Source organism: Sceloporus occidentalis, unplaced genomic scaffold (assembly GCF_023333645.1).
Source record: "Sceloporus occidentalis isolate IW3139 unplaced genomic scaffold, rSceOcc1.0.p SCAF_7, whole genome shotgun sequence".
Classification (NCBI taxonomy): domain Eukaryota; kingdom Metazoa; phylum Chordata; class Lepidosauria; order Squamata; family Phrynosomatidae; genus Sceloporus; species Sceloporus occidentalis.
In genome coordinates, this window is record NW_028316987.1 from 992,503 (window position 1) to 1,015,187 (window position 22,685).

At 42.8% G+C, this 22,685-nt stretch overlaps 1 protein-coding gene and 1 long non-coding RNA gene across 2 annotated transcripts; one reads left to right on the forward strand and one right to left on the reverse strand.

Annotated features, from left to right (window-relative positions):
* Positions 1-375: 375 nt before the first annotated feature.
* On the reverse strand, positions 376-17,418 carry SNRNP70 (small nuclear ribonucleoprotein U1 subunit 70). Its single transcript, XM_089531544.1, has 10 exons — positions 17,298-17,418; positions 12,821-12,977; positions 12,600-12,662; positions 11,702-11,756; positions 11,509-11,573; positions 11,146-11,208; positions 10,207-10,288; positions 3,044-3,145; positions 1,863-1,950; positions 376-1,273 (listed from the first exon to the last, which is right to left on the reverse strand). The coding sequence occupies exons 2-10, from the start codon at positions 12,965-12,967 to the stop codon at positions 622-624; spliced, it is 1,317 nt and encodes a 438-aa protein (XP_089387670.1). The 5' UTR covers positions 12,968-12,977; positions 17,298-17,418; the 3' UTR covers positions 376-621.
* A 1,647-nt stretch (positions 17,419-19,065) lies between these two features.
* LOC149308977 (uncharacterized) lies at positions 19,066-22,215 on the forward strand. The gene is made up of 3 exons (XR_016281867.1): positions 19,066-19,122; positions 21,023-21,107; positions 22,134-22,215. It is a non-coding gene; the product is annotated as an uncharacterized LOC149308977 (long non-coding RNA).
* The last annotated feature ends 470 nt before the right edge of the window (positions 22,216-22,685 follow it).

The window sequence follows — 22,685 nt, forward strand, 5'->3', positions numbered from 1 at the left end:
GATCAAATTCAATTCAACTGAGATGACCTTTTTCTATTCATAACTGCCATCAAGTCAGCTTCAATTTATGACGATTCTTCTAGGGTACCCAAATCAATGTTGTTTTTTCCCTCAGTTCCAAGGAATATTTTTTTTTGAAGTGAAATAATTCCTCCAAACCTAGTTTTAGAATCATCTTAAAACTGCAGAACACAGTTTTACTCTTCACTTCCAACCTTTGATACACTCCCCTTCCCTCCAAGTACTCCAAAATGAGCAGTGCATGTTCCAACAGTAAGTAATTTCTCTGACATGCAGCTAAGTTCTTCTTTGTACATCTCTGTGAAGCTCATCTTCAAACGTGTCAGTCTCAGACATACTTCACATACAGGGGAAAACATTAACAACACTTTATTCTTGTTGAAAGAAAAAAATATCCAAATACACAAGGGACTCGTGAAGGTTACATGTTAAGAAGAGATGGGGTTGGACACGCAGAACTGAAACAGACTTACCCTTCTAAACAAAGCCAATTAAAAATCAGTTATCTTAACTGGCTGATGGGGCCTTGTTGGCTAGGCAGCTTGGGAGGAAGGACCTCACCATGCTGGGCTGTGTGGGGCAAGGAAGCATCTTCATTCATCATTCCATAGGGGGTTCCATCATGTATCCATTCTCAGTGGACAAATAGCCATCAGCAGACTGCATGGATTCTTGGTCCAGGAACATATCCTGGCTGGTCTCTTCCAGAGCCTCCCCCATGCCATTGTCCTGCCCCCTCTCCTCCCGTTTCTCTCCACCCCGCTCACCCCTGTCACGCTTGTGCTCCCGGTCCCGGTCCCTATCTCTGTCCCTGTCACGCCGACGCTCTCTGTCACGATCCCTGTCTCTGTCTTTGTCACGATGACTGCGCCGCCGATCCCTCTCTCTATCCCTGTCCCTCTCTCTGTCCCTCTCTCTGCCCTTCTCTTCCCCTTCAGGCTTCACCTCCAACCCATCTATGCCCATTTCGCCAAGGGTAGCTTCATCAGGCTGAGCCTCAGCCACTTCTGGCAGCTCCTCTTTCTTGTCTCTGTCACGGTCCCGATCCCGCTTGCGGTCCCTGGAACGGCTACGGCGCTTGCGCTCCCGGTCTTTATCCTTGCTGCGTTCTCGGCTGCGCTTCCGTTCATCTTTCTCTCGGCTTCGTGTCCGCCGCCGGCGTTCTCGGGATCGGCTGCGACGGCGTTCCCGTTCCTTGTCCCTGTCTCGGCTGCGGTCTCGGCGATCACGTTCCCGTTCGCGGTCCCGATCCCTGTGAGAACCAGTAGAAAAGCCTAAAACATACTTCATAAACAGATTTTGTTTACCACAAACTTTGCAGCCATATGGTATTGAAGTAAGTCAATGAATTAATAAAGCACCTATAGACACCTCTGTGCTGCATTGTGTGACTATTTGACGTTTTTAATTTGTTGCCTGCTTTACTTTATTGAATCCTTTCCTGTATTGTTATGTATTATTTATATGTATTATGCTATTATTTCTTAGACTGTACATCATGGGCAGGTTTACTTTATCTATTTTATTGTTTGTATGTACAGCGCTGTGTAAATCTACAGCGCTATATAAATAAAGCATAATAATAATAATAGCTGTAACACATCATGGCCTCCCAAAGAAATCCCTAGGATTAAGATTAGATCCACATTTATCTTCAGCTTCAACTGATGATCTGGAATTGGGGATTTAGTGTGGCAATACCCAACCTGTGGAATATTTATCCTTCTGTCATTTCAATATAGTCCATTGGTTCTTCTCCTGTTGTATTCAGTTTTGAAATCTTTAGGTATAATTTGTTTATAAATATTTATAAATAAATACTCTCACATAATTCAGCTCACCGTTCATCATAACGGGAAGTATCATCCCGGCCTGAGTGTCTAATATTGACATCAGCCCCACCCCGCCGGGTACCACCGAGACCACCACCTGCAAAAGAGAGGTAAGGAAATGTTGGCTTTTTTTCAATATTCTTCTCTTGATGGGGGATGGGTTCAGCACTATCAGAAGTAGAAGCATTTTTCTTCAGATGGTATTAGCTAAGGAATGTGCTCTTCAATTTATGTGAGATATTTTTGAACAGAACTTGCATAAAACCAAGGGGAAATAACAAGATTTTAAAGTTCACATCTCCAAGCATCTAGATCACAAAGGCATTGAAAACAAACTGCTAAGCAGTTTTGCAGAAAAAACAAGCCCAACAAACAGGCAGGGATGCTTAGAGATGTGGAGAGGATTGCCTCTATCAGTTAAGACTGTGGAATTAGGCTGAGAAAATCTCTTCCTTATGCAATAGGCTAGAACAGGGGTTCCCAACACTTTTGACTTGCGGAGCCGTACAGGCTCCATGGAGCACAGGTTGGGAACTGCTGGACTAGAGCAAGGTTTTTCGATCACACTTCCTTGGAACCCTAGGGTTCAGCAAGAGGTCATGATGGCAAAAAACAAAACAAAACAAGTTTAAAAAGATATATATTTATATTATATTATATTATATTTGAGACCTGAAATTTCAAGGGTTCCCCTAGGGTAAAAACATTGAGAAAGGCTGGTCTAAAATCTACAAGTACCTTCAAGCCTAATCCAAAAGCACATGCAGAAAACATTATGCAAAAAATTCTCTACTGTCATACTCCATCAAACAGATAAACACTAAAGTAGGCTTTCTTTAAACAAAAATATTTGACTCAAGTCTATTTTCTTCTAGATAAAACCTACAGTGGACAATTCTTGCTTCGCTTTTTCATATTTAGAAGAAATAATCTAGAGAAGCCTATCACTCTGCCCTTTAATTTTCTTCTTTCAGGAAAATTAGCCTGTATTCTAGACCTTTTTATCTTCTCTTATTAAATCATCTACTAAATTTCAACACTAAATTAGCCAGAACAAAACACAGTAGTCCAGAGAAACTGTTTTTTGGGGGAGTCTTGGGGGAAATGCTATTGTTATTGCAATATTTAGGTGGGGCAGAAGATCTGGCAGCACGTAACACATTCAATATAGCCTTTATGCAAACACTTACCAAGTCTGCGTGGGCGCCATCCCTTCACCGTCCGGCCTCTCTCTACATCAACCAGTACTCGCCTGCCATCAATTTTTTTCCCATCTGCATGCTTGTATGCCGCTGCAACAGATTAGGAGGGGTATCCAGGGAGAAGGGAATGGGAAGAGGGATTGCCATTAACCACAGTGCCCATGAACAAGCCCACCCTCCCCCAAAGACACATACCACACACAAAGGAATCTGAAGGGAGGAGGCTCCTATGGCCCCACTACCCCTTGGGCAAGGGATTGCTCCACATCTGCCTGGGAACCATAGCTTCAGGTTCTCTGGGAGAAAACCAGAACTTGAAGTGCTTGCTGTAGTTTAAGTAGCTGGGAATAAACCCACATGTTTGTGGAAATGGCTGCATGGGACTGGCAAGCAGACCTCATGGGATGTGCTTGGCCACAGCTCCCACCCAAGCCACCACAAATCCCATGAGTTGTGGAGCAACCCCAGCTCCAACACATAATGCAGCCCCCTGGCCTCCGCTGCAAAAAAAGGAAGGTTATTGAGCAGTCAAGACACTCACGCTACATACATCACTTGCCCAGAAGGAAAAGGGCTGGGTACAAATAAGCAAGCCCTCCACCTCCCTACCCAAAGCTGACTTCAGAGTGGGCCAGGCTCTGCTGTTCCTTCAGTAGCACACCCTCAACCAGCCAGTCCCAAGATTGGCCATGCCAAAAAACCCACCCAAAGCAAGAGTGCTTACCACAAAAAGAAATAAATAATTGAAAAACAAACAAGTGAAGAAAATGGGTGAGGGAGGAAAGCAGGAGGGGACACATTTTCCCCCCTTGTGTTATAGAGATAGTGGAAGGCTTGGCAGGGAAGACAAAGGGTAGTACACACAAAAAAAGGTAACAACACTGAGGGAACTGGCTGGCACCCTCCCACAACAGTCCCAGCCCACTCCCTCCCTTGCTGCTGTTATCCCACTGCAAATATCTAGAATAATTTCCAGGGAAAGGGAATGTTCTTAAGCCACTTGCTAAGGGAGGGGTGGGGCGAGCACAGCTAACATGTAAAAAGGAAATAAAAGCATTTACCTGGAGAAACTACTTACAAAACCAATGCAACTTTTAACTCCTCAAACTCACTGCATCGGGCTGCTAGCGCTGGGGCCCGAGGCGCAGCTCCCCCCTGCCCGGGTGCCCCCGGCTGGGGCGGTATTTTGGTTTTTGCATTTTAGCTGCTGAGCCGACCTTCCCTGCCTTACCTGTCTCAGCAGCAGAAGTCGGACACTCAAACCCCCACCCTACCAGCCCATTCCCAGCCCTCCATCCTCTCCCCACTCCCCAAACTATGTTTAATCTAAATTGAGTTTATCAATAATTTATGCCCTAGTTGTGGTCCCACACCACCACCCCTCAAATCCACTAAAGCCACTTATATGTGGCAATTGCCACAAGTGTGGCAGGAAGCCTCCACGGTCAGATAGCACTAGATATTATTATCATAATTATTATTTATTACAGCTTCACTACAACCTAGTGCCTTCCAGATGTTTGAAACTGCAATTCCTATCAGTCCCAACCAGCACGGCTAGTGGTCAGGAATTATGTGAGCTGTAATCTAAAACATATGGAGGACAGTAAGTGGTAGGAGGCTGCCCTACTAGAACTTCAACCCATCAGTGTCACAAGTTACTTCTTTTTAAGAACATGCTCACCTCCAAATGCAGGCAGCCCAACTGTATAATGTTAGTTACCAAATTGGGTCCTTAAAAATGACCAAGGTGACTGTTCATCTTTAATTAAACATTTATGAAATTAAAATGAGTGTCTGTTAAGTAATGATTCTATTTGCAATTAATAATGTAAAAAAAAAAGACTGCACGTGTTGTTTACAGCTGATATCTGTCTGGTTTTTTAAAAAAAATCTCATTGTTATCTTGTATTTCTGGGGGGAAAGTATGTGTTTAAACAAGAAAAGAAAATCAAACTGCTAATTAATCGTACTGGGCTGGGATGAAAAAACTCAGTGTGTACAGCTGTTTTTTAGAGGAAAAATGACGGGAAATATTTGCTTTTGTGAAAAACCACAAAAAAATTAAGAGACAAGGTTCAACCACATGCATAAACTACATATTAGAGGGAAAGGATAAAACCATTTTCCTCATGCAAATATATGGGGGGAAAGGCAGGAGAGAACTTCTCTCTTTACATGTGTATGCAAACAAAAATGTTAGAATTTTCTTCCCTTTACCACGTTCTATGTTCTGTATGCAATAAAACAGCAGTGGCAGGAAACTGGGGGAACATTTTCATCATACATATGCTGTGGGGGGAAAATATTACTCCAGGGGAAAAAATCAGAAGCTATCCACCTCAAGCAAAATGTTTCATGGGGGAAAGAGGTACCGGTTTTAACTTGTAATCATGGCAAAACATTTCCATCCATTTTGACTTACTCAGGAAAGCTCTGGATTTAAAAAAAACAGAAGTCCAGAAATCAGTTTCTTTGATGGAAGATGCACTTTCCAACACTTTCCAATCTGCATCTCCATTAAAAAAAAAAAAAAACACTGGAGATTTATCAGCTGCTAAAAGGGCATTTTGGAAGATGGGAACCAACAAGGTCATCAAGTCAAACTTGGTTCAAGATGTCATCCTGGGCCTTGAAGCCAACCATCATGCTGAGAATCAGCAGCCATTCAGTCTGGATGTTAGGGCACGAAGAAAGACCACCATCTCTTATAAACATAGCCTCTCAAATTAGTCTCATGGCTCATTTCCAGACAGGGCTGTCACTGGACCAAGTCAGGAAGGGGTACAGTCCCTGGCCAACATGTTCACGACTGTTTTATCTTTGTAAGGAGACGAAGCTGGGCTTTTTCCAATGAAGAGATTCAGTCCGTGGTTGGGCAAGTCAGAGATTGCTTACCTGAGACCACTCTCTGTATGCACCTTATTTTGGGCAGACATTTTATAATTTAAGCACAACAGCCCTGCCACTTTTCTAAGGGACATCAGGGGCTTTTTAACGAATAAACAATATTGTCAAGCATGAGGGGAAAACTCACCTAAAGCAATTATGATATATTATAATTGGGAATGAAAAGTGGCTATATAAACTCTTTCTAATACCCCACAAATGATTCTTAAGTTCTCCAATTCAAAGTTTTTCCAGTGCTACACTGGACCTGTAAATGCTCATCCTTTGTAGGAGAGGTCAGCAATCCTGACCTCCAGAGGATGAGACAATGTATTTCTTTTTAAAATTCCAAAATCTCATGAGATGTTCCTAAAATTCTTGCTTCCATAATCTCACACTTAATTAACAAGGGGTAGAAACACTGAGGAAAAATGGTGTAATTTCCACTGGTTGTACCCCATCATAACTTTTATTGGGTGGCACATTTATGAAAACAGATCAATATGCAAGAATGTGGTATGATGGCTTTGTAAAAAAATTAACATCCGTCTCTTTGTAAGTAAAAGTGCTTTGCATATCAGAATTTAGAATAGCTAGGATTTTGGTCTGGGTTGCAAACTCAGAAAATTAGAAGGCCAAGGAAGGACTTTTAGTGATTATGAAGTCCCACAGTGAGCCAACAGTGAAAACATGTCATTGCCTACATTCATAAGGCTTCTCACAGCTCCAACAATAAACTCACAGATGCCCTGTCCTTTCCTGTATGCTACCAAAAAGAAATTCCAAGGACAGGACTTCTCTCTACTTCCCTTAGATTCAGAAGTGAAGACTTAAGCTTCAAGGGCAAGGTTTGTTTTTTTAATTAGCTTACCAATCCAGCCAACAGTGCCCCACAGCAAAGCCAAGGTGGAGAAGAGATGCACATCAGCCTTCAGTTTGTCAAAAGCAGCAATAAAAGGCTAGATGGCACTCTAGACATTGTCTTGCAAAAGACAAGCTGAACAAAAAACCTTTCAGAATGGCTCCATCTGAACTCTTAGTTGATTTTTAAATTCCCAAGTCTAATGTGTCAAGTCCTCTGGTATAATGTGTCCTTCTCATTACCTATAAACAGTGGCAAAACTCTGGATTTTAACCCTCCTCCCTTTTAGCATTCCTAGCTACACAGCCTGCATCAGGCAGGATTTACAGCTCCAAATACTAGGTAACTGAAAGAACTAAGCTAAAGGAGCCAGACAGAAAAGAAGATAACAAGAAAGAACAGCAAGGAATGTGTGATGTATCTGAACTATCCTCTCTAGCAGTAGTTAGGAACCCAGCAACAGTGGTATGGTTGCCTTTGTGTATTTTAAAACCCACTTCAGGGGACCAACGATTCAGAACCTCTGTTGAGGCAGATTTCCCAATCGTGTTCCACTTGAAGGTCCATTTTGGCCTTGGCAAGCATGCCAGGGGTAACCACAATACTCCATCTATCTAACCTTTGTGCCCCAAGTCTGGCTAATTACCCAAACTTCCCATCAGTTTCCTAACTAAAAGCAGAGCTCAAATATCCTCAGTCCTGTTTCCTACCAAGAGAAAGTCCAAGAGCACAGAAAAAAAAGTATCAACTCCCTCCCAAGAAACACACATCAGCCACTCAGGGCTTGTGCAGTTTTAGAAGCATTTACCAGAGAACGTTTGTCATCAAGTCTGACCAAAGATGCTCTTGGTAAAATATTTTAGTCACTGAATTTCTTACCTAGAGACAAAGACCTTTCTTGTACAAAAGCCAACGTCTGAAATGGAATTTGTGTTTACACTGATTGTCTTTGACTCAGCTGTCCATATAATGGGTAAGAATGCGCCATTCCTCAAACCACAATTTTATTCAATTTCAAGGAAGACAGGCTCATGGGCCTTTTCTGGTGTAAAGTTTATTTTCCTAACACAGCTAGGCAAGTAATTCTTAAAAGGATGGCTGATTCATTCCTTAAACCCAGTCATACCATTACACTTTTTACAAAAGCTGTTGCCAATTACTTCCTCCACTACCACTTCTGTAAACCTAGTCTGGATGTGTGTTCCAAGAACAGCAAGGACACAGTCAAATGCAAAGTCTCCTTGCCATCTTGTTTTCAAGAAGCCAGAGCTATGGAGGCTATATACACAAATCTTTAATAATCTAAGAACCAGCATATCTCTGAGGTGAGATAGTTAGATTAAAAAGTCATGTGTGCAGTGAATATAATGTACAATTAAAAGCACAAGTAAATACTATGGCAAATGTGTGAATGGCTCTATCCATTCTATACTGGACACACATATAAGGCAACTGTTCCTGACCACAAATGACCAGGCAACAGCTAAGTTGCAGTTGTTGTTGAGTGCCTTCAAGTCATTTACAACCTAAGACAACCACAGGATTTTCTTGGCAAGATTTATTCTGATAACCTTTTGGCTGAAGAGCGGGGAATAAATAAATAAATAAAGATTAATAATTAATTATTCAGAGAGGGTTTACCTGTGCCTTTCTTTGAGGCTGAGATAGTGTGACTTGCCAAGGTCACCCCATGTTTGAGTGGGGATTTGGACCTGAGTTCCAGATTCATAGTCCAAGGCTCAAACCACTGCATTATACTGGTTCTCTTAAACTGCAGTACAACCGTAATATAATAATTAATATGCTTCAAGCAACTTATTTTTATAGATGCTGGAGTGGTTGAGATGGTTTATTTTAGCATTTCTCCCCTCCATTTCCAAATAGCATCAGTCCAGATCAACTCTAAACTATCCCAAATAATTAAATGAGCATTTTAAATTATTACTAATTGAAAATTTGCATTCTCATGAAGAGTTTAAGTAAATGACCGAAATAATATGATTTATTTCAATTTGGGCCAATGGTCAAGTTTTAGCAATAACTTTAATCAATGTAGCCTGATGTATTAAATTAAAAATGTTCCCATTCATTCACACTAATTTTGTTTGGAGCAGAGAAGGGGAAAAAAATCTTAACTCTATTTTTCTCTGCATTGCTCAACAGTCCCTAACTTGGCCCCAGAGATTGCAGAAACGATAAATGGCACATGTGTGGCTTGGAGAGGGAGGGTTCACTCAGGATATTTGAGCCCTACTGGAGAGGGCCAACTTATTCTTCCCTCCCTCCCATTAAATTCACACTGGAAGATATAGGGCCAACAATATGGAATGAGCAACATATTTCTCTTTCCCCTTCTATACAGCAAGAGAGCAGCACAGAAGTCAGAAAAGAAACAGACTCCCCCCACCCGTCCTTCCCTCCACCACTAACTAATCCATGTTTCCTAGCATCTGTCTTTGACCTGGCTTGTGTATAGAAGAGTGTTGGGTACTGAGGTTTCTTACCAATTATACAAACCCTTATACCAACCATACAATGAGATGTTGTAAAGGGGAAGCATAAGGATCAGCTGCAAGCCAGCAGTGGCAATAGCCATCAGAAAGGTGGCTGCAGTGACAATAAGAACACAGAATTAATACACCCCGCTCACAACACGCCTCTCGACAACAGCATCTTTTCAAAACACAGCTTCAGGTCAAAGTTACAATTGCTTTAGAAGAACAACTTCTTCACAGCATTTATCCTCCCTCTTAAAACAAGTTAACAGAAAGGAGATGGGCAACAGTTCAGAGGGTGGGGGCAGCCCTTATAATGACTGTTATGTCTCAGCAGCAACTCTAGCCTCCCCAAAAGGATACTGGCATAACTAGTCCCCACCCTCTGTGTAAAGGGTTTTGCCCTCCCAAACACAAGGTACAGAGGGGAGTTGTTGAACTGTTGCCTGTTATTTTAGCACACATTTTACAATGTAGCACCCTAGCTACGTTAATTTGCTCTTTACAATAACACAAAGAAAAAGCAGTGGCACTCCCCAAAAATATATCCTATGTAAACTAAGCTAAGAACCCCAATACCAAATTCTACTTGAACTACAGAATTTGCAGAGAAGGGGGTAAAAGCTTCTTCCCTTCTGGATTCTATTTTGGTATTTAGAAGGGTCCCTTTGGAAACTGAAAAGGGACAGATTAACGGAACTTGGGTGCTCATCAAACCAAGCCAGGCTCCCCCTACACTGTACTTACCTGCAAGGGGGAGCCTAAGTCCTTGAATAGCTCAAGGGCTTTAAAAAGTTAATGAACCTTTTACAAGAAACATGCTTTTATAATAAGAATTTAATTTAAAACACACACACACACACACAAATAGACATAAAAACTTCCCAGAAAAAGATTGTACTTACAGTGCATGTCACGCTCATGTTCATATTCAATGAAGGCGTAGCCACGTGGCTTTCCGGAGTGTTTATTGTACACCATGTAAATCTGAAAAAGAATTGCCAGTAGTGGACAGAGTTAAGATACGGCCATTTTAAATCCCATGCCCCTCAGGTGCCAAGCACGCTTCCCCAGAATCCAAATACATCACTGTCTCGGGGGTCCCATCACTTAGAGACCACCTGCAGAAAGAGAGTAGGAAGTGTCATCTCCCAGTTCCTTGGTTAAGCTTACTCACTACCATATATTTTGAGGGACATTTTCACAAAAGGATGCTTGAGTGATATAGAAAGACTGCCCCTCATTTTCTATGAAGAAAGCCTAAACATTCTGTTGCAAGTGAAAATACTTCAGAAATCTCCCTCGTAGATTTACAATGTGTTTGGAGATGAAAGAGATTTTCCCCACTCTCCCACTCAAACTGGCTGCTTACACCTCGCTTGCCCCCCTAACCAGTACCAAAATGCAATCAGCTTACAAAAAATAGGTGAGCAAGAGGGAAGGTAGTGGAAAAGTAGAAGCTTAAAGAGATTCTGTTTACAAGAAACTGTCTAGAACTAAAATGAAGTTCCTGAACATGTGCAGTACTTCTAATCAGAGATATTTGAATGTATAACAGTGACATAAAACAGAAAATGACCATATAAGAAAGAAAAAAATTAACTACTATTCTGTCTCTTGGAAAAGAAAAGCTAAACAAGGATGTGATCTAGTCTAGGTATGTGAGTAGTGCATTATCGAGGAAACAGGGTTGAACGGTCACACTTTCCCCTTCAGCACAATACAGGTATGCAAAATCTATTGGAAAATCCATGGAATGTGGCGAGGACTGTATTCAAGAAACTCACGAAGAACAGAAAAAATAGTTACTGTGTGGATGTTTGATCCAAAATATCCCTACTTACTCTTTTGATAGGCCCATAGACTTCAAACTCCCTCCTCAGCTTGGATTCTGTTGTGTCATAGTTCTGCAAGATAATTGGAATCCATATGAGAAAACAGAGACGATACCAGAGGGGGAAAAATGAAGCTATTAGCCCTCCTGGAACCACAAAGGAAACTGTTTAAGTCAGTGATGGAGAACCTTTTAGAGACCAAGTGCCCAAATTGCAACCCAAAACCCACTTATTTATCACAAAGTGCCGCGGCCCTCTGGATTTCTAGTGACAAACTCTAGTGAACTCTGTGTTGGGGCGATGGTGTGTGTGCCCACCACCACTGGTTTAAGTAAAGCACTGGCAAGAAGAAAAAGGAAGTTGATCACTTACAACTCTGGCCACAAAAAGTGTTTTGAAGGCATCTCCTTGAGCATTGGGATCATTGTGAGGGTCCCCTAATAAGAAAAAGAAGGTACCAGAAACATTACAACCACTGAGAGTAATTTAAAAAGAGCAAAAATAAAGTAGGGAAAATATGTGATAAATCATTCCTTCCCACAACTTGCCATTCTCCCTAACTTACACATCTTCAGCTCACTCTCAACTTCTTGCTGCCGACGCTCAATCTTCTCTCGCCTCTGTAAGGAAAGAGGCCAGGGGGGAGGGGGGATGTCAGTAATGTTTACCTTCTTTTTAGACTAAAGCAGAGGTGCATAGCTACAACTTACTAAGATTTCAACTGTGGCTCCACACAGATATCCTAACCACATCCCCACCATCTCAGTCACTTTCACACAGAATTCTCTCTCTGAATTGTTGCAAGCAGTGAGGGAAGAATGATCTATATCAGGATCACTGAAGAAGGGAATAAAGAGCCCTCTCTGCACTCCTTCCTTGAGGTATCCTCATAAAGACTGCTCTTACAACACTGGATGAGGAGATAGAAATAAAACTCTCCACTCCTTCCCAACAAAGAATGGGAAGCACTTGGAAATTTGCATCTACTCTTCCTTTGGATACCAAAAGCAAAACACAACAATATATAATATACAATCATCAAGGAGGCTTTTACGTAGGGTGTGTATCCTTGGTTTTTTTTTTTTTTAAAAAAAAACCTTTTGTATGTTTCTGTAATTTTATACTGTTTTCCTAGATGATTTTAATTGTTTTTACATTTTTATTTTAATATTTTTAAACTATTTTATCTGAGAGACACCTTGGATCCCCTTTTGGGAGAAAGATGGTATAGAAATTAAATAAACAAACAAAACAAAACAAAAATGCTATGCATCTATGACCTACAGAAATCCAGCTTCTTGAAACCCACAGGAAATATCCACCTCGGCTTCTTTTCCTTTTTAAAGAATACTAACACATAACTAAGGATATAACCCATTTTATTCTCAAAAGCAATCTAAGAGTTTTGGATCAGAATTTTGGATCGCTGCTGTAACCCAACTGATACTGCTCACTATACATACCTTTCGTTCCATTCGTTCTTCTCGGGTCTCTGCACGAGTAGGTGGAGGAGCATCACGAGGGTCCTGAAAAGAAAGTATCTTTTAAATAAATGACCCTCAACAGGTAATCAAGGAGACAGACAAAGCAATAAGAAACCATCTGACACAACAGGAAGACACTAAGCACTGTCCAAGCAGATTACTCAAGCCTGAGAAAGCCAGGCCAAAACTGAAGTACCTACCTCAAATTCTCGGATGTAGGGAGCAATGCCACTGTAGGGTTGATTGTGGTGCTTCTCATGGGGTAGTTTTTCCAAAGGAGGCAGGTAAGGAATAGGATCACGGGGTGCAAATAGCGCCAACAAATTTGGGGGTAGGAACTGCGTCATGTTGAGAAATCTGTTATACAAGAAAAGCAACAGATGGATAAGAGAACAGGGCAAGGACACAAGAGAAAAATCTACCTTTTACAGTGGACCCTTAGTATCTGCTGGGGTTTGGTTCCAGGACCACCACCCCCCATGGATACCAAAATCCATGGATGCTCAAGTCCCATTATATACAATGGCATAGTAAAATTGTGTCCCTTAAATAAAATGGCAAAATCAAAGTTTGCTTTTTGAAACTTATATATTTTGGGAATATGAAAGTTGAATCTGGGGATATGTATTACTAATCCACATTCAGGTATAAAACATTCTTACATTGCAAAGCCAGAGAGACAGTAAGCACTTTCTGGTCAAAAAGTCAGTCCTACCCCAGCAAGGTAAGTGCTGGACTTGCAGTGCAATCCTTTGCATGTTAATTAGAAGTAAATCTCATTGTGTTTAATCTAATATCCCTGGCACCCTTAAAACATAACAGCTTTTTCTTTCTCCATACGTGGTTTTGCCTATACTACACCATTCTAGTATATAGTATAGTGCTAAGACTGTAATCCTATGCACAATGGCAACACAGAAAACTGAACTTGCAGCAACTACTTCTGCGCAATAGCTGTGTAGCAAGTAATGACTTTGCTGAGTTTCTCCAAACTCCATTTGCATTGTCTTTTTGCCCTTGTTTTTGTATAGGGTTGTGAGACTTTCTTTTCTTCCCATACTGAAATTTGTGCACATTTTAAAATGCATTTTCTTAAGATGCAGATTTGTATAACTTACCAAATTTAGACAGTTTTCCCCATAAGATACTGACTGTATTGTGAGCAACTGCTTATGACCATAAGCTATTTGCTTAGCAAGGCTATTTTCTTAGTAATACTAAGGTGATGCAAAAATGCAACCTTTGAAAAGGTAATCTCTCTCCCTCCCTGCTGAGCAGATAAATGCCATATTGTAAAATACTGAACTTTGAACCAACAATCAAGAACTTCTCCTCTGGAATCCTACTTCTGCAAATTGTGACATTTATGTCTTTCCTTTCCTTTAATGACCTCGCATGAATGTACATGGCTCTTCTTCCCTCCACTTTATATTTAAAACAAATCTATCAGGTAGGTTAGGTTGAGAGAAATAGAGCAACAGCATGTAGCTAATCTAAATTCACCCAGTGAGCTTTATGGTTCAAGGGGAAATGACCCAGGATCTTCCAAATCCCTTCCCAACTAGTTTTCCTTCCACACTTGCAGTTTTGACTTGTGTGGATTTGATTAATATCTTCTCTCTAGGAATCTCTAGGTCCAGTGTGATTCTCATGGTCAATGTCTGCCAGAAGTCATACTAGAGGAGCTGAAGATTCCTAGAGAGCTGTTCTTTCAGGTAAAAACAAACAAAGAAACCAGTTTTTTTAGTTGTGTTTCCCTCCCCCCACTTTCATGGGGGTCCTGCACACCTAACCCCAGAAAATATGGAGCGCCCACAGTGCAACCACATTGGTTAGGAGCAGAGGCTTTCATTATACATACAGCAGAGGACAGGACTTGAGGTGCCAAAAGAAGTGCATCATTTCAGGGGGTGAGTGGAGAATTGCCATTTTCACATGTATTATCATGAATAGATTATTTGCAGGGAAAGAAAGCACAGGGAGGGATAACCATATCAAATGAAAGGGTTTCAGTCCTAAAGCCCTTGAGGGGATGTCATATTTAGGAGGGAGCAAGCTTGTTTTTTGCTGCTCCAGATAATAGGACCCGGAACAATGGATGCTGGCTGGCTGGAGAAACATGTTTTTGAATGCTGTGAAAAAGGGAGAGGGAGCCAATCATGTAGGGTTTCCAGGAAGAATAGAATCAAGCTACAAGAAGAGATTCCACCTAAACATTAGGAGGAACTTCCTGACAGTAAGGGCTGTTTGACAGTGGAACACACTCCCTCAGAGAATGGTGGGTCTTTAAACAAAGCCTGGATGGCCATCTGTCAGTTATGCTTTGATTGAAAGTGCCTACATGGCAGGGGGTTGGACTCGATGGCCCTTGTAGTCTCTTCCAACTCTATTATTCTATGACTCTTCTTAGAAACCCTACAGTGCTAGCTTGGCTCCCATTCCTTTTTTCACAACATTCAAAAACACGATTCTCCAGCTAGCCTGCCCATTCTGTCACCTTAAGATTCCAGCCAGATTCTGAGGTGAAAAAAGGCAAGACGAAGCTGTGCTAGGAAGGGAAAAGCATGTCCCACACAGTTCTTGTTGTGTGTCAAGTCATTTCTGACTTATGACAACCCTGCAACCCTAAGGCAAACCGAGTCAGTGTGGTGTAGTGGTTTGGGCTTTGGACTACAACTCTGAAGACCAGGGCTCAATTTCCGTTCAGCCATGAAACCCACTGGGTGACCTTGGGCAAGTCACACTCTCTGACTCTGGGAAAGGGTGAAAGGGCTCTGGGGAAAATGAATGTCAGTTTCTCACGCCAGATAGCTCCAGAAGCAGTGTTTTAAATACCCACTGAGTGACCTTGGGCAAGTCACACTCTCTCAGCCTCAGAGAAAGGTGATGTCAAATTTCCTCTGAACAAATTCTGCTAAGAAAACCCATGGTAAACCTTTTAAGTAAGAAATGACTCGAAGGGACACAACACAAGGCAATCACTGGTGGCACAGCGGTTACATACCTGTACTGCTGCCACTCACTCACAAACCAGAAGGATGCGAGTTCAATACCAGTGAAAGGGCTCAAGCTTGTATCCTTCGGAGGAGGTCGCTAAAAAGAGTACCCAGATTGTTGGGGGCAATTAGCTTACAGTTGTAAACTGCTTAGAGACTGCTTAGGTGGTATGAAGTGGTATACAATGGGACCCTGTTATCTGCTGGGGTTTGGTTCCAGGATCCCCTGTGGATAACAAAATCCGTGGATGCTCGAGTCCCATTAAATACAATGGCAGAGCAAAACAGGGCTCTGCTGCAAAACACCCCAGCAGAGAGAATGGGAGGACCACAGTGATTATTTGGGGCCATGGGGAAGAAGCAGCTGCTGGTTCTACTGCTACTTGGACCTCTGCCTTCCAAGTGCCTTCTAAGAAGCAGAGCCCTCCCTCCAGTTCCTCTGGTGCCATCCGGCCATGGAGGGAAAGATGTAGGCCTAGCTCTATTGGGCCTGGCCTAGATTAAGAAGCTGAGCCTTCCCTCCAGTCCATCTTGGTCCAGGCCTCAGAGGGAGAGAAGAATGCTGGACCTGATCCCCTTCCCCACCGCCATTCCCTTCTCCTTCTGTGTCGTGTCTTTTAGATTGTAAGCCTGAGGGCCGGGAATCGTCTTAATAATAACTGTAAGCTGCTCTGAGAGCCTTTAGGGCTGAAGGGTGGGGTATAAATACCGTAAATAAGCAAAATAATAAAATAAATAAAACGGTGTCCCTTACATAAAATGGAAAATCAAGGTTTGCTATCAGGAATTCATACTTTGTTTGGAATATTTTCAGGCTGTGGATGCTTGAATCTGTGGATAAATAAAAACCGTGTATAAGGAGGGCTGACTGTATAAATGAAGCTGCTATTGCTACCAAGGGGTTTTCTTGGTTGGTTTCTTCAGAGGGTTTGCCACTGCCATCCTCTGAGGCTGAGAGAGTGTGACTGACCCAAGGGGGGTTTTGTGGCTGAGCGGGAATCGAACTCTCCAGAGTGGCAGCCCAATGCTGAAACCACTATGAAGCCACGCTGACTCTGCTCTCTCTTTCCATTCGGTTTCAGGTCCTCTTTCGCCTGATGGAGGTTCGTGATACGGTCACGCCTGCCTTGTGAGGTTGCTGTAAGGAAATCAGGCACGTTCATTAACACACCATTAACACACCGCTAGTATCCCAGCAGCCTCTGGGGTTGCTCACCCTCCGCTGCAGCCTCAAGGCTCACTTCCCTCCTCTTTCCTATGGACAACTTCCCCTCCCCCCCTTTGTTGTTGTTGTTGTTGTTGTTGTTGTGTGCCTTCAAGCCATTTCCCACTGAGGGAGACCCTAAGGTCATGGGGTTTTCTTGGCAAGCTTTGTTCAGAGGAGGTTTGCCTTTGCCTTCCTCTGAGGCTGAGAGAGTGTGACCTGCCTAAGGTCACTCAGAGGGGGGTATTGTGCCAGAGTTTGAACCCAGAGCCGTAGCCCAGCACTCAAACCACTAAACCGCCTCAGGCCCCATATAAGCCCCCCACAGACCCCCTCCGCTGTTCCCAAGCCCCTCCTCCCCCCAGACACGCGCCTCCGGAAAGGAGAGACAAAACCCGCGTCTTCTCTTCCCCTTCGGATACACACAACACAACGCCCTCCGTCCCTCGGCGTTCCCCTCAAGCAACCGCCTCTCACCCTCCGCTCCCTCTCGCTTTGGGAGCAAGGGTTCCTCGGCCTCGCTGCTCTCCTCCTTCTCCTTCTCCCTTCGTTAGGCGCCTTCCTACCCCGCCGCCGCCTGGGCCTAGTCAGCGATCCTTCTGCGCATGCTCTGAAGGAGCTGCCTACCCCCCCCCGGATCCCTCCGCGACGGGACTCTTTTGGGTCTCTGTTGAATGATCCCTCCGCGGGAGCTTTTTTCCTTTAAGACACCCCCCTCCTCAGATGGAGGGATAAATATAAGCGATGGGGGACTATGGAGCTTGTCATGAATCATAAAGGCAGCATCCACAGGGCAGAAATAATCCTGTTTGGCCCCGCTTTAACAGTCAATGCTATGGCATTCTGGGAACTGCAGTTTGTTGCAACACAGCAGTTCCCACCACCCCATAGCATTCATCCATGGTTGTTGTGGGCCCGAAACCAACTGCTGTTCCCAGAATTCCATAGCACTGACCCATGGTTGTGGATCCGAAACGAACTGTATTTCCCAGAATTCCACAACATTGATCTGTGGCTATTGTAGATCCAAAACAAACTGCACTTCCCAGAATTCCACAGCATTGACCCCTGGCTATTGTAGATCCAAAACAAACTGCACTTCCCAGAATTCCACAGCATTGACCCCTGGCTATTGTAGATCCAAAACAAACTGCACTTCCCAGAATTCCACAGTATTGACCCCTGGCTAGTGTAGATCCAAAGCAAACTGTATTTCCCAGAATTCCACAGCATTGACCCCTGGCTATTGTAGATCCAAAACAAACTGCACTTCCCAGAATTCCACAGTATTGACCCCTGGCTAGTGTAGATCCAAAACAAACTGCACTTCCCAGAATTCCACAGTATTGACCCCTGGCTAGTGTAGATCCAAAGCAAACTGCACTTCCCAGAATTCCACAGCATTGACCCCTGGCTATTGTAGATCCAAAACAAACTGCACTTCCCAGAATTCCACAGTATTGACCCCTGGCTATTGTAGATCCAAAACAAACTGCACTTCCCAGAATTCCACAGTATTGACCCCTGGCTAGTGTAGATCCAAAGCAAACTGTACTTCCCAGAATTCCACAGCAATAATAATAATAATAATAATAAATTTATACCCCACCTCTCCAATGAGATCAAGGTGGCTTGCAACAATATTACAAACGTTAAAATACAATGATTTCCTTAGGCTGAGAAAGTGTGACTTGCCCAGGGTCACTCAGTGGGTTTCATGGCTCAGCTGGTAACCGAACTCTGGTCTCCAGAGTCATAGTCGAACACTCAAACCACTACGCCACTATGCCTAGTGTGCATCGACACTGTAGAAATAAGGCAGTTTGACCCCACTTTAACTGCCATGGCTCTACAGAATCCTGGGATTTGTAGTTTGTTCATTGGACTATGACTCTGGAGACCAGGGTTCAAATTCCAGCTTGGCCATGAAAAAAACACTGGGTAGCAAGTCACACTCTCTCAGTGTCAGAGGATGGTAGTGGCAAACCACCTTTGAAGAAACTTGCCAAGAAAACCCTGTGATAGGGTCACCATAAGTGAGAAACAACTTGAAGACTAACAATACACACACACACACACACACACACACAACAGATGCACCCAGGGAAGAGTGTTAGCAAGTACATTACTATACTGCTTACTCATGTACTAAGCGGTTTACACAGTGTAAGCTAATTGCCCCCAACAAGCTAGGTATTCATTTTAGTGACCTACGAAAGGATGCCAGGCTGAGTCAACCTGGAGCCCCTGGATGGTACTGGACTCTCAACCTTGTGGTTTGTGAGTGAGCGGCTGCACCAAGGTTCATGTGTGTTATAAATAGTTGATGTGAGAGGTTTTGTTGTTGAATGACTCTTTTACAAGACGATCAAAGTGTCTTGCACTGTTTGAAAGCCCTATACCCTTTTTCCTGATGCAGCAGATCTAGATGCATGGAGAAGCCTTTAAAAATAAAAACCCTAGCACATTCAAAGGTGCAGCTACCCTGCAGAAATAACATACTTTGACACCAATTTAAATGCTGTAGCTCCATCCTATGGAATCCTAGGAGTTGTAGTTTTACAAGGTCTTTAACCTTCTCTTCCAAGGAGTGCTGGTTCCTTACAAAACTACAAATCCCAGGATTCTATAGGATGGAGCCAAGGCAGTCAAAATGGTATCAGACTGTATTATTTCTACAGTGTAGATGCACTATTCTCCTTCCACCTGCATCCTGAAGTGGCAAAGCCCAGAGTAGGATTTTACCACTTGATTTTAGTAGCCTGTACACATTGGTCTCATGATGGCTGGCCTGTCATGTCATGGCACTTCTTGGCAGCTTTCACCAAAAGGAAAACCAAAGTGGTTTCAGCTGAAACAGTAGATTTTCCATGCATGTTTACTATGGCGAGGGCAAGGAATATCTATGCTTTTTCTGTCATATTTATTCTGAGAAAAAAGATGGTTTCTGTGATAAGGACTGGAGAGCAAATTGCTTGCCATTCTCAACCCCACTAAAGAGACAAGGAGTGGAGATGGTTAAAACTTTAGGCTGCAGTCTCATAATGCCATAACATCATAGACCAACCATCATGAAGCCAATGTGTATAAAGCACCAGATGATAACGTGAAGTAAAACCCTAAAGAACATCATTGGATTAGCTTTGAAGTGAAATCTGCATTTTACTGATGAGAGCTTACTGACCACATTAATAATAATAATACTGTTATTAAGCTTTCAGGTAGTCCATTTTCCACCTTACCCCTAAATATGCTTATTTAAAATCATAAATGCTATAAGGACAGTGTGCTTGGTATTCCAAACAATCAGAAGCTGGTTGCAAGCAATTGTTTAATGAGCATGTGAGGTTGGCATCTCCATGCCAGAGATGATCAGGAGCAGTTGTGATATTCTACTGCTGTCCACTGTGCCAAGTAAGGTCCAAAACACATTGCAGAAATAATCCAGTTTGAGGTGGCTTTAACTGCCATGGCTCAATTCTGGGAACTGTAGTTTTGTGAGACATTTAGCCTTCTCTCTCAGAGAGCTCTGGTGCTGCAACAAATTACAGTTTCAAGATTCCCTAACACTAAACCAAGGCAGTTAAAGCAGTCTTGAACCAGATTATTTCTGCAATGTGCTTTGGACCTAACCTTGTTCCATTTGCATTATATATAGAAAATGTAGCTCACAGACTTAATAACCAACATAATCATAATCCTTACAACATAGCAATCATCGCGTAAGATACTAGATTTGTAGGTATACCAAATGGGGACACACATGTACACAGAAATCCAATTTAGGAAAAAGGACAATGGACACCTTGTCAATAACTGCAATAGCTGGGCAACAATAAGCCTAGAAAAGTTTATTGGCTGAAGCTCCCATGATCCCTCATCACTGGCTTTATTGGTTGGGCTGCTGGAACTTGCAATCTAACAGGATCTGGAGTTTCAGATTTGCCTACCCTTGACCCAAAGAAGAGGATCAAACGATAAACCATTAGCTTGTCTATTAGAAATAGCTTTTAGTACCACAGAACAGCCTAGAGATATTCCTTAACTGAAGTGCCAGACAGTAGGTGGCACTATCAGACAGTAAATCCTTTAGAAATAGCTGTCCAAAGATGATTTGTTTGGGTAGGGTGAAGAGGGGAAAATAATAATAGTAATACTGTATATATAAGGCTTATGATAAACCTGTTCTCCTTGCTTTTTAGATGGAGAGGAACAAGCAGTCAAAGAAACAAATTGGAATTAAACAATGGTCTACATCAACCCCACGCGCCTTCCCCATACCTACAAGTAAGCATTGGGACAGCAATGTGCCAACTCTGAGTACATTACCAGTAGCAAAAAAGTGGTGCATTAAGGATTGACAGTACATAACAACCACAGTTTTGACTCCGTTCAGAATGCAAGGATGCTATGTATGTGATGCCATTCAAAAGAATCTGAAGGTGAACACTAGCGGTGGCAGTGTGCTCACACAACCTCAACAGTGTTGCGATCGTGTGTATGATTGTATTGAAAAGTCTCTTTTGCAGTGTTGGAGGTGATGATAAGAAAGATACAAATGATATGAAAGAATTGAAAGCAGAAGCATACTATCCATGAATATTACCACTGTTGCAGTGGAGAGGGAATATGGAAGAATGCATCCCTCTATTTTTCTTTCCAGAAGAAGAGGAGTGATGGCATCTCTTATGGCAATAGTATAAATAATTAACTCCTTTTGCACTGGCAAGTAAATGAAATGCTAATGAGGCTTTAATGTTTTTATTATTTGTGACTGACTAGTTTAGAGCAAGTCAGAGAACAAGGAAAATAATCAATCAGAGGCTGGATACTTCTTTACTTTTTTGACAGGTTCCTGTATCATGCTAGGAATTTAAATCGTAATACGGCTTTGCAAGATAATTTGGCTGCTTTGTGCAATAGATCTCTAAGCTATCATGAAAGGCCAGCCAATTGATATTCAATGTTCTGCTTTACTGGTGGAGATGGGAATAGGTGCTTGTGGATTTTCATGGACTAGATAGAAGCTAGCTTTCTTGAGCTCAACTCCAGCCTTTTGATTAGAAATGCACACAAGTGTGCAGGGCCATAAATCCACATTTTAAAATCTTTTTTACCTTCTGAGATAATGGGAAATGAGAATAAAATGTAACTCTACTCCTGTTATTCAGCAGTGCAAAGGCACTGGGATGAAAAACTTCTTCAAATGGATTTTTTTTCATTAAACGAATAAATTAAATTATTCCAGTTTGAACGTATTAACCAATGCATATTTGATTGTGCTATTTTGCATTATCATTCAACATTTTGCAGATGAAAACCAGAACACACGTGGACAAGCAATATCAGAGTGATCAAGATGGAAAACTTATTAATGAGAAAGAACACACAAGGTAGGAGAGGCTGCAGCAGTTTGCTTTTGCCTGAATCTACAAGTAAGGGCAAGATAATACCCCCCTTCTCCTTTCCTGAGTTAAGTGCAAACTACTTTTGCATTCTGAACTCAATTTGTAGCAAAAGACGGCTGCCCGTATCGCCGGGCAAGCCGATTTGCCGACGCGGCGGCAAAGAACTACAGGCCCCAGAGTGCTCTGGGGCCTGCCCCGGCTCCCTATTGGTGCGCGGGGCGGAAGGGGCAGTCCTTCCTCCCCGCGACGCTCTGGGAGCCGGGCTCTGTGGTTGGAGCTCCCGGTCCTCCAGGGCAACCCATTGGCCGGGTTGCCTTGGAGGAGGAGCTCCATAGCCACACGTTGGAGGGGCGGGGCTTAGGCCTATTTCAGGCCGCGTTGTCGGCCCTGTCCCTCAGTTGGCGCTTGGCTCTGCACGGTGCAGAGCCAAGATAGGAAGGGAGGAAGACCGGGAATC

Coding starts and splice junctions, on each gene's coding strand:
- SNRNP70 (XM_089531544.1), bottom strand. CDS start 12,967: ATGACGCAGTTCCTACCCCCAAATTTGTTGGCGCTATTTGCACCCCGT. Junction 11,757..12,599: donor AAGAACGAATGGAACGAAAG/GTATGTATAGTG, acceptor CTTTCCTTACAG/AGGCGAGAGAAGATTGAGCG. Junction 1,951..3,043: donor ATGGCGCCCACGCAGACTTG/GTAAGTGTTTGC, acceptor TCTCTTTTGCAG/GTGGTGGTCTCGGTGGTACC.